Raw genomic sequence first — 12083 nt, forward strand, 5'->3', positions numbered from 1 at the left:
CTGTGATGTCCTTGGCGTGTCCTTGATGATGGGGCTGGGGTGGGGTGGATCTTGTTTCCTTGGCTCCCAGGACCATAGGGCATGAGGACTGGGGCTTTGGGCTCCGTAACAGAGGCCAATAGTAAATGAATAAATGAGTGGAACCTCCTTACAGGGCAAATACTCAGACTTTGGGGGCCTCAGAAACAAAGGGGGCTTCCAACACCAAAGGTTGAGTCACTCCAGCTGCTTGCCCCAAAGTTCAAGACAAATACCCAAAGACTACGGAGGTTCCCGCTCATCCCAGCTAGATGTGGCCGGGGCGGGCGGGAACCTGGAAATGGGGCCCAGAGTTCCTGGCTCCTCACAGTCATGCAGGGAAGGGAAGAAACGTAGGTTTAAATCCTCACTCTGCCTGGCTAGCTACGTCATCTTCAGCAAGACAGCTGACCTCTATGAGTCTGTTTTCTCGTTAAAAATAAAAATAAAAATAATGAAGACAGTAACAGCCCCCACCTCACAGTGTTGTTGTATTAAACAAGCCCTACCACTGAAAGAGGCACATAGTAGATACCAAAAAACGGCCATTTCCCCGCCCCCCGCTCTGGCACCAGCGAGCCGGGTGCTCTGATGGCCTTTGCCTTCCACCCTGGGCCCCTCTGGTCACCAGTCTCCAATCACCAGTCCCTACAAGGTCCTACATTTCTAGACTGTACTATTGACAGGAGATCCCCCAAAATTGTAAATCCAACAAATCATGTTACAGAGAGGAAGGGGCCCAGGGCATTCACTGGGAACATGAGTTTGTTACTCCCCACAGGCCAGGCTGACCAGCTAGGGCAGCCCGCTTTGACTGGTATCTTGGCGCCCTTGGCTCTCAGCATCCACTTGGGGTTCCCAGAGGTTTCATATTTTAAGTGACGTGTCACCTTGGTCTTGCCTCTCCACCAGACAGGGCCCCCCCCAAAGGCAGGGATACCAAGACAAGGCTAGAGCCTGCCCAAGCCCCAGCCTCTCCCCACTGACCATTTTCCGCTTGGTGCAGAGGAAGGCGTGGCACTCGAGATTCTCGTTATGCTGGCTCTGTGCGATATATGCAAACACCTTGCCATGCATCTTGTCCGCTGTACAGTAGGAGATCCTGAAAGGCAAGTGGGAAATGTCATCAGACCCCAGCACGAGGGCCTGACAACATCCAGGACACCCCCTAGGGTATCTCTCCTGAATTCCAGAGAGCCTGCTCTTCCACTCCACCAGCTCAAGATCTGGACAGACTTGACCTCTGGGACCTCTGGGACCTCTGGGACCTCTGGGCTGGCATTCTAGACTGTCTATAGGGGATGGGGCGGCAGGGGGAAACAAGCTGGACAGGAAGGAGTAGGGGAAAGACTAGAGGAAGGGCACTGAGCCACACCCCAAAATTATAATAGCTAAACCGTTACTGTATGCCAGGCAATGTTCGGATACCACCTCATTTAATTCTCAGAGCTGTCCTCTGAGATGGGTTCTATCATTACCCCCACTTTTCAGATAAGAAAACTGAAGCTAACAGTCTCAGACCACCTCAGACCTTATCTGAGGATTCCAGAAGCTGTAACCACTGGTTCTTAAAAGTTTGTGCTGGAAGGGGAAGTCGGACGATGCCCAGCCACCAACACTCTTCACCTGGCCTCCCCCTCCCCAACCTGCCTTCCTATCATGGTCCTGACCAGAAGTAAGATAGGTTCTAGGCCTCTCCTGCCCAGGGTGAGTGAGACCGCTAGCAGATTCTCCTGGAGCCTGGATGGAGTGGAGGAGCTGGGAGTAGGGTGAGGATGTGTGGAGATGATCAGACCAGGAGCCCCAGTGGATCCAGGAGGGAGACACAGAAACTCTCTCCTTTTAGAACACTCGCCCCTCCCTCACCCCTTGTCTGACCCCTCCATGCTGGCTCCGGTCATCCTGGGACTCTTAATCAGGAGATGAACTCTCTTGGCAACCCAGAGTGGGGACAGAAGTTCAGCAGATTCCCTTACCCGGTGTGACCCCAGCTTCAATCACAGGCATTGACATAGGGATTAGCACCCCAGGTGGGCAGATGGGGAGGGGTGCCAGGTCACCAGCTACTTCTCCATCCTGGGGGATCCAGTCTCCTGCCACCTCCCCTGGGAGGCCTTCCCAGATTTCCCCAGGCAGGCCCATCTTTCTCTGTCCTCTAGAGAAACACTTTTATTCTATCTCCTACTTCCCTCTCCATTCGCTCCTAGACTGGAAGCTCCTTGAGGGCAGAGCTGGGTGTGATGCCTCACCTGGTTAAAGGAGGCAGGTAGAACCAAGAAGGTGGAAGACACCAGACAGAAACTCTAAAACCACTCCCCACCCCCTTGTTCCCCATCTCAGTATTGGCTTGCGCTCCAGTGGGCTGAGCCACCAGCTTGGAGACAGAGCAGAACGGTGGAGGGATGCCGGACAGACGGGGACGTGATGGACAGAACTCGGTCCTGGTCCCAGTTCAGCCATTACCTCACTGTGAGGCCTTGGGCAACTCCTTCTCTGGGCCTCAGCTTCTCCAACTATAAAATGAGCCTGGGCTATCCTATCCCTTCTAGCTCTGAAATCCTACAGCTGACCAGCCAAGAGAGGGGTGGGTAGAGTCTGAGGCTCCAAGGGCTGGGCTCTGCCTCTTCATAAACAGCTCCCACCACCACCACCATCACAGACAGATACCATGTACACTGTGGCCTCAGGCTCTGCCTTCGGATATTACCTCATTTAATTATCACACTTCCCTGCACGCCTGGACAGATGTCCAGCGCAGAGCTGCTGCATTCACAGCAGAAGGGCAATGACTCTGCAACTCTCTGCTCCAAGCCTGACTCAGCAACATGCTTGCGGGGGAGGGCGGTTCCCAGTCCTGATCGGGCCTCAGCTGCCTGCTTCAACTAGTGCTCATGACAAGAGCCAGTGCCATTTAACCAAGTGCCCACTGTGAGCCAGGCACTGTGCACTCAGCACTTCATAACAACACTATAAGGCCAGATCTGTTTCCACTGCCATTTATAGATGAGGAAACTGAGGCTCCAAGGTCACTCAGACAGGAAGTGGCAGAGCCTGGATTCAGACAGGGCATCTACCCACTGCCCCAGGGGCAGAATGAATTCTGAGCATACCTGTAAATGGACACGTTCTCAATGAGCTGGTTGGTGATGCTGTCGGTCAGGATAATCCCCCGTGGCGTTACCTTGAGAGTTACCTTCTGCAGCTTCTTCCCGCTGGCCTTGGCCTTGGGGGCAGACATGGGTCAGAGGAGCCTGCTTGCCTGCCTCGCCTGAGACCCATTCTCGTGGGTTACACCTAGCTGCTCTAGGCCCCAGACTCCAGGCCCATATGAGGCCTCAGCTTGGGTGACCAGCACTTTCTTCTAATAACAGGGACAACTGCTGCTCACTGAGCACCATTGTCTGCCAAGCGCTGGACCTCAAGTCATCCTCACAGGCAGCAGGGCTTCTTCCCAGGAGGAAATGGACTCAGAGGTTAAGGGACTTGCCCAAGGATACACAGCTAGAAGGGATCTCAGACTCTGGGCAGTGAGTGGACTATCACAGTGCAGCAGGCTGACTCCTGGGGACTCTGCTCCACATACTGACTATACCAGGGCCTAAGCTGGAAGGGTCTGAGGTCACCAAGGGAGGTAGATTTACAGGGCCCATGTTTACTCAGAGCTGGGGAGGGGAAAATGTGGTCCCTGGTGGGCTACCCTGTCCCTCAGGCCATAGGGCAAGTGGTTGGGTGACAGTGACCTCCCTCCCTACTCTTCCCTAGCACTAAATCACCAACCCTTAGGCATGGGGCTAAGTTGGGGGAGGGGAGGCTGGGAGAGGCCATGGCCACAATTGCTGGAGAGGAGGACACTGACCCTGACCCTGCGAGCCCAATGGTTTCCCTCTACCAGAGTCCCTAAACCAGATGCAAGGGGACTCAAGGGCAGGGACAGCTCAGATGGGGGTAATAAGCAGGGGACGAGGAGCACCCCGGGAAGAAGCTGGCCCTGGTTCCCGGCTCCCCTGACTGGGGCTCACCGTGGCCACGATCCTCTTGACGGCGGCCGCGGACAGCTCCTCGCCCTTGGGCTGCTCCACCAGCGTCATGCCCAGGTACTTGAGGCTGAAGAGCATCCCCTCGAGCAGTGTCTCCCGAGTGTCTGTCCAGTTCTCCGGCAGCTCTGGGCAGGAAGATGGGAACCTCAGAACCTGCTGGGCAGGACCACCACAGCAACAGCTCTTGCAGCCCCCATTTTCCAGGGAGACCCAGCAAGGGGCATTAGGGTCCTGCCATCTACCATTATTTTTATATTTAATAAAGAGTTAACATTTTCTAGTACACACTAAGCACCTGGTAAGAAGCTTTATATAAAATATTCTCATTAATCCTCCTGAGAACCTATGAGGTAGACACTTTATCATTCTGACATTTACAAAGGCACTGAGGCCCAGGGAGGCAAAATCACATAACCAAGTCCAAAGAGCCAGCAAGTACAAGAGCCAAGATTCAAACCCGTACTTTCAGGTCCAAAGCCCAAACTCAATTTCAGTGCTAACATTTGCTGAGCACAAACTGTGTCATTTTCTTACTGACTCTTCACTGTAATCCTGTGAGGTAGATATTATCTCCACCTTAGAGATTAGGAAACTGGGGCTCAGAGAGGCAGTCACCAGACAAAGACCACAATGAATAAAGGGCTGGGGTCAGAATTCAAACCTGGGTGGTTTCCACGGCCCCAGCCTGCTCTGCTCTCCTCCATCTGCACAGCCATAGAGATCAAGTAGGGAGGAAAGAGAGAGCAGGCCAAAGAGAGTCGGGTGAGGTAAGGGTCGAAGGAGGGGGAGGTGACTGCTCATATGACATCATATGAAGGCCACCTGACAATGGCAGATCTGAGTTCATATCCCAGCTCTGTTTCCTACCACCTGCATGGTCTCGAGGAAGTCCTCTCTCCTCTTTGAGACTAATAGTGTCCGGGCTGCAGTAATGGCACAGACAGAGCAGGGCACATGGGAAGGGTCCTCTAAAACCGTGACCACCACCGAGGTCAGGAAGGTTGGGAAATGAGAGGATAAGCCCGGCTCACTGATGGCGAGAGAGACCAGAAGGGAAAGGTGGAAAGAGGCCCCCACCTTGCCCCACCCACATGAGAGAGGGCCCTGTGCAGGAAGAGGGAGAGCAGGGGAAGTGTGGTCTTCACTGGAGGTGTTAACCATCTCCAGGGTTCATCCCCAGCAGCTGAGGCCCAGAGGCGTCAGATCACTCAGCTGAGAAGCAATTAGGCCAGAAGAAGGAAGGTCTCCAGGGATCCTTGCAAGCCCATCACCAGGACGAATGAACACCCTGTGCTCCTGTCTGTTAGAGCCCTTTGTCTATCCCTCACCATTTCTCTCAGATGCTACAACTGTAGGAGGTATTACAGATGAGGAAACTGCATTTCACCCTCATACACAGTCTTGGATAGAGCAGGATCCAGACAGGAATCAGCTTCCAGGAATCGGCTACCATAGAGATGGTCAGGGCCAGCTTCCCTAGACCATTTCCTGGGAGGGGAGCTGACAGAAGTCCTGTGCCCTCCCTGTCTCCTCCTGGGACCCTCACTGGTTCTGATGGACGAGCCACAGGAAGAAAGTTTAGGACTGGGTATCAATGGTTCCAGAGTAGCTGAGGCCCTGGCAGGGTCTGTTCTACCCCTCCTAGCAACTGTCCGAGAGCTCTGGTTCTCCAGTGGCTCTGAATTCTTCTCTACCAGCCAGAAGGAGCTTATATACCCACATATCTCTGGGTTTGACTTGAGCAAGCCACTGTCCCTCTCTGAGACTATTTCCTCGCCTGAGAAAGAATGCATGTGTGTTTGGTGTGTGTATGGGGTGGGGGTAGAGGGAATACAGAACTTACATGTATACCCAGGCCCCTGGATTAAGATCCAGGTGAGCAGAGATTTGTTGACTAGTCATCCAGAACCTGGCATGAAGCTGACCCTCCATATTTGTTGAGTGAAAGAGAGACCTCGGCAACCCCAAGGCTTTGTTCCGACCTGCGATACCTCCAACCCCATTCTTAGCTCTGGCCCCTGGCCCACTGCCCTTCAGCCCTAGCCCTTGGGCCTCCACCCAAACACGAGGCCCAGCCCTCACTGAGAAGATCCCAAAGTTACCCTATCTTCTGTCCCATCAGCTATGAGCCTATATTTCATTTGATCCTCCAAAAAGAATCAGAAAGTCCTGAGGTGTCCTAGTCCTGGATTGGGTGATGGGGGCCTAGGAGTAACTCAGATATGGGCTTTGCTCTTAAAGAATACCACTATGATCGTGAGGACAAAATAGACTTCTCAAGTAACAAAGATGACAATAATCACAAAGCAGCAGCTCGCACCATTACCTCTAACACTCATGGCTACCTTGCAAGCAGGCATTTTTTCATTCCCATTTCACAGATAAGGAAACCGAATATGTCAAATTAGCTGTCAAACTGACTCTAAAGCCCAAGCTCCTATCCGTTAGGCCATACTATCTTCCCATGAGGCAAACTACCTTAATTTAAGCAAAAGGTCAGGGAGAAGTTCCTAGAGCCAGAGGTATTTCTTCTCACAATTCTTAATTCCTGAGGCTTTTCCTCTGTCAGTAGATACCATGACTACCACTTTCAACCAGAGATCCATCTAAGCAAGAATGGCAAAGTAGGTGCTGCAGTGCCTCTTGCCTGTGTCCTTGGCAGACATTGCTAATCAATTACACCTCTATTCCATCTGGTTTATAGGCTTTGGACTGTTTCTCAACACAAGGCTCCAGGCAATACCAGTCGATCAGGCTTGGCCTTGTTCATCTCATTATTCATCCCTGCCCTAGGGCAAACTACCCTCCCCACCTCATTTCCATGTCCCCATTCTTCCATTTCCTCTGGCTCAGCCCTTTCCTGGCCCCTCTCCAAAGCCACTTCCGCTCCCTCCATTCCAAAGGGCCAAAGCTTGCCAAGGTCATGGACGACCTCTTTGCTGTCAAAACATTCCCCAGCCCTCCTTGACCTCTGAAATGCTCAGCATTTTTCTGCATTCCTCCTTCCCTAGCCTGGCCCTTCCCTTATTCTACAGCCACCTGGAAGAGGGCCCTAATAGAATGGTTGGCACTCATCAGCCTTGGAGACCTTATGCCCAAACCCCTCACTTGACAGATGATGAAACTGAGGCCCATAGAAGATGCAAGGTCACACAAGTCAGAGGACCCCCCAGCTCCCAACACAACACAAGCAATTCCCACTATAGGCAATAACTGTTGAGGCGTTACAGGTTCCCCGGTCTCCTCTCCCACAATAACCCTGAATGCACACACGCACATGCACACACGCACATGCACACACACACACATACACACACGCACACAACAGAGGCTCCAACCATGCAGGGATCCTTCCTCATGATGTAATGCTTACTTTCCCACTTCTGTCTTTGCTCAAGTAGTTCCCTCTACCAGAAATGCCAATCCCCTTGCCTGATCAAAAGTTTCATACTGGCCTCCTCCAGGAAGCCTTCTTTCAGGCAGTATAGCCTCGCGGTTAAGAGCAAAGGCCTTTATCCTAGAATTCCAGTTCTGACACAGTGGTTTTGAGCACATTACCTTCCCTGAGTCTCAGTTTTCTCATCTATGAAGTAGTGAGAAACAATAGTCCCTGGCTCTTAGGGCTGTTCTGACCCGTTGATGAGATAATAAAATGTAACGTATGCAGCAGAAGGCCCCACCCACAGTTACGCCTCCCACGGGGCCTCGTCTCTCCTGTCAGTGGGTTGCTCCTGCTTCTTGAGTGTGGATTTTCTTCTCTTCCTCCCAGAGCCACATCATCCATCACCAAGCAGCTGCCTCTTGAAGGACTCCCCCAGAAACTGGTGTGGAGAAGGTGCGCCCCTGCCCAGTATTGCTGCCCTTCCTTGTCCTACTTCTCCCTGCCCACCCCCATCACCCCGCCCTCCCAGGACCGGCACAGATCCTCCTTCCCGTCTAGGGAGGCCTGCCTCCTCCCCTATATTTCTGGGCATGACGACTCATCTCTTCAATGAGGTGTATCTCATGCCCCACGCCCTCCCCCAAAACCAGCATCTAAGAGAACTCGACAGAGAGAGGTAGGGTTCACTACCACACCCTTCTCCCAGTCTAGCCACCTCACAAAGGCTGGAGGCAACAGGCTCCTTCCCAGGAGGAGCCCGGGCTTCAGGAAGAGCTCCCAGAGGTCCCCAGACAAATACAGGCCTGAGTCCACAGCCTTGTTCCGGTCTGGGTTATTTTTGGCCCTGTGGTGGGTAATGACTATGCTATTTTAACTTGCAATTTTACAGATGACCTGCTGTCAGAGTTAGCTGGGGACACACCATATGCCCAGTCTAACTCACAGCTGCAAACATGTGCTCTATCCTCGTTAAGGCCCCCTGATCAGGAGTCAGAGCTAGGCAGAGTGCCCCTGTGTCCTCTTTGCTGCCCCAGGTTACCAGGCCTGGCTGGTACCTGGAATATCAGAGCTGTAGCCAAATCCACGGGCCAGCAGAACCTCCAAATGGGGCCCGAGTCTCTAGTCTCCTCCAGCTTGGCGGGGAGATGGCCTCAGAAGCCAGAGTGACATCTCAGAAGGGGACTTGAACTCTGCTGTGACCTGGAGTGTGGCTGCTTCTCTAGGCCACGGTCTCCTTTTCTGACAAAGGGGTTCAGTCTCTCTGGAACATCATCATAAGAAGGTTCAGGATGTGATAAGTGCTAGGCAAATTTCAGAAGTTGTTAAGATTATCAAAAGAAAATTAAAAAATGATAATAGCAGCAGCTACCATTTCCTAAGTACCTACCTACACTGCAAGAGAAACATATGCTCTCAAGGTTAAAATGAAGGGGTCTGAAGACGAGCTGTGGTGTTCAGTTCCTCCACCTCCCTGGTCCTCAGTTTCCTCACTTGATGGGGACAATAATAGCATCCACCCCCTGAGGTTGCTGTGAGGATGAAATGAGTTCGCACTTCAGGTGTGCTTAGATCCATGCCTTTTACATGCCAAGTGCCACTGAAGTGTGAGCTACTGTCATTTCCAAGGGCCAAGTGCAAAGAGCTTCAGTGTGTACACAGCCATTTGTAGTATTTTACGAGAAGAGTCAAGGAGATATTAGGATTCCAATTTCACAGATAAAGAAGCTCAGGAGCCTGACCATGGCTCATAATTGACAGTGCCAGTCCTTGAATCCCATTAGCCTGGCAGTCCCCAACTTTTCTGGCACCAGGGACCGATGCTCCTATGAGCTCCTATGCTCTTAATGCCTGATGATCTGACGTGGAGCTGAGGCTGTGATCCTAGGGCTGGGGAGCGGCTGCAAATACAGATGAAGCTTCGCTCACTTGTCACTCACCTCCTGCTGTGTGGCCTGGTTCCTAACAGGCCACGGATGGTATCAGTACATAGCCTGGGGGGTGGGGACCCCTGCCATAGCCCACGTTCTTTACCCACTCCTGCAACCCACCATGTCCTTCTTGTACAAAGCAGGGGTTAGACTGAGCATCACCCAGGAAGGGCAGGCATCCTTCCCTGCAGGGCTGCCCGAAAGGAGTGTCTGGCTCACCCTCAGTGGGCAGTGACCCCTTCAAGCCACACACCCCTCAGCCGCCAGACCAGTGAAAAGCGGAGTCCCAACCTCTATTTAAATGTCCCTGCACCTGCTGTTTCCTCTGGCTGGAATGCTGTTCCCAGATTCCTCTGTCCTTGTATTCACATGTGTGTTCCAAGTCACCTTCTTCAAGGCCTTTCTGACTTGCTGCACTGACAGTATCAGTGTCTCACTTTTATCCCCTTGGTGAGGACCATTTCCACACATGTCGCTCTTTGTCTGCAGCTCTCTCTGGCTACTGGAGACACCATGCAAACTGGAGCGTTAGAGCTCCCATTCCCAGCAGCCCACACCCACCATTGACAGAACTGCCCCCCAAACTGAACAACTGCAGAGCACCTTCTACACGGTCTCCCAGAGCTCCCCGCAGGATGGCACTTCAGTCGTCCACAGTGGTAAGTAGCTTCATTTTGTCCACCTTTTGGACTCCCTTCCCTACTAACTTCTAAGAATATTTCCTGGGACCTCTTCCCAAATAAATGACTTGCACTCAGATCTTTGTCTCAGCATGTTTCTAGAAGAACCCAGATGAAGACACCACCCTATCTAAGGAAGCTGTCTCCATCATCTCCTCGCCCTGCTTTATCTTGCTGCATGGCATCACCACTACCTGCACATACTACTCATCTGCACCCTAGGCAGCCTGCCTTCTCCACCAAATAGGGAGCACTATCAGAAGAGAGACTGACTCATTCGCCAGGCTCCTCACGCCTCTCTCAGTGCTGGACACAATCAGTGCTCAATAAAATATGGTTTGGGGGATTATTTCTACCTTTTATTGTAAATATTACAAATAAGTCTGAATAGATCTTCTGCCTAGTCCTATCCCCGCCTCCTACCACCATAAACTACCTTTACTGAACCTATGCCACATATTTCTTTATCTGTTCTCACTGAGCCCTCTGACAGGCTGTCACAAGCCATGAAGGAGCCCGAGGGTCAGAGGGACCCCTCTTAGAAAGAGGGGTACTGTGGGGCCGGGATGAGTCATACTTCCAGGCAACTAGAAGAAAGGAAAATCCCTGGCCAGGGACTAAAATATTTGTGGTTTCTGAAGAGGTGGGGTAAAAGCGACATGTGGGAGAGGGTGAGAGTTCTCCTTCAAAGTCAGGACTAAGAGACAGGGGGCCATCAGGTTCAGTGCAAAAAAGCCTGGGGTTCTGGCTTTGCTCTGTGATCTCAAGCAAGCTGCCTCCCTTCTCTGGGCCACAAATAAAATAATGATCATGCTAATCCTAGCTAAGGACCTGGAGGGGTGAGAAGCAGGTCACAGCTTACAGTAGGTGTCAAGTCTACCCTTAACTCCACTAGCTCTAGTGTGGCCCCCAAATTCAACCCACCTCTCAGGATGAGTCCAAGGCCTGGCTGGGACACCACTTCAGGCCAGGCTGCCCCTACATCCCACACCAGACACATCCCACAGCTTCCTTCTATACGTTGTGGCCACCGCTGTCCTCAGGAACTGCCGGCCCAGCATGGGGTGGAGCCTGCCCATTTCTCCCATGGCCAGAGTCCATGAGGCACAGTGATAAGACCTCTGGGCTGGGCACCTGGAGTACTGCCTCTCAACAGCTGTGGTGGAAGCTTTATGTCGGGAGCTCTGTGTCGGGGTCAGTGACTCTACATCCCTGAGTCTCCGTTCCTTAATCTCCAAAACAGGTCTGATAAGAATCCCTGCTCTGACACTTCACAGGAGCAAATGAAATAATGGAAGCAAAAACACTCTGTCAAACATTAATTGACAAAAGTAGTAGTTACCAAATGTCGAATTCTTTCTCCAAGTCAGGCAAAAGGCGATTTTATTTAACCCCCGCCCCCCCCAACAGACACACAAAAAAATCCGAGGTGGGTACTACTGTTTTTTACAATTTACATATGAGGAAACTGAGAACAACGACAGACAGCTGGGGACTCAACCCAGCTCCTTCTAGGTCCAGATGGCTCTCGACAGCACTTTGGGCTTACTGGGGCCTGTGTGTCTCGGGGGGTAGTCTCCTCTCCTTTCTTCTGCAGGTGTAGACAGGCTCTGAGCCTCCCAAACTTATTCCACCACAGTAAAAGTCATAGTCATGTAGAATGTACACGTGACAGGCAAGGGGAAGGGGAGTAGGGGAGAGGGAAATCATCAATTAGGGGCCAAAAGGAAGCATGATTATCAATAACCTCAACACCCCTGCCAGGTTAGAATTTTTAACCTCATTTTGCGGATGACGAAACTGAGGATCAGAAAGGACAAGTGGCTTGTCCACGATCAGAGCTGGCAGGAGAAACTACTCCACCAGTTTCATTCCCTTGCCCAGCGCCCCTTCCCTCACCCCAGAAAACTGCAGGGTTTCCCGCCCCGCCCCCCGCCCCACCCCGAACAGTCTATCATTGAAGAAGTCCCAGTCAAATCCCACAAATATTTAGAGAGGCTATTTGGGGAGTCATTAAGTGTGGGAGAAGGTAAATCCC

The 12083-nt window shown here is 52.1% G+C and overlaps 1 protein-coding gene across 2 annotated transcripts in view; it reads right to left on the reverse strand.

The window, feature by feature from the left end:
• LDLRAP1 (low density lipoprotein receptor adaptor protein 1) overlaps positions 1-4180 on the reverse strand; it is a 14658-nt gene extending 10478 nt beyond the window's left edge. For both annotated transcript variants that reach the window (XM_015599010.2, XM_015599009.2), the window contains exons 1-3: positions 4038-4180; positions 3129-3241; positions 1006-1120 (exon numbers count right to left, since the gene is read on the reverse strand). In XM_015599010.2, coding sequence (XP_015454496.1) covers positions 1006-1120; positions 3129-3241; positions 4038-4133 — 324 coding nt within the window. In that variant the 5' untranslated portion in view covers positions 4134-4180. The remainder of the gene's footprint in view (positions 1-1005; positions 1121-3128; positions 3242-4037) is intronic.
• Between the last annotated feature and the right edge of the window lie 7903 nt (positions 4181-12083).

Source organism: Pteropus alecto, unplaced genomic scaffold, assembly GCF_000325575.1.
Source record: "Pteropus alecto unplaced genomic scaffold, ASM32557v1 scaffold39, whole genome shotgun sequence".
Classification (NCBI taxonomy): Eukaryota; Metazoa; Chordata; class Mammalia; order Chiroptera; family Pteropodidae; genus Pteropus; species Pteropus alecto.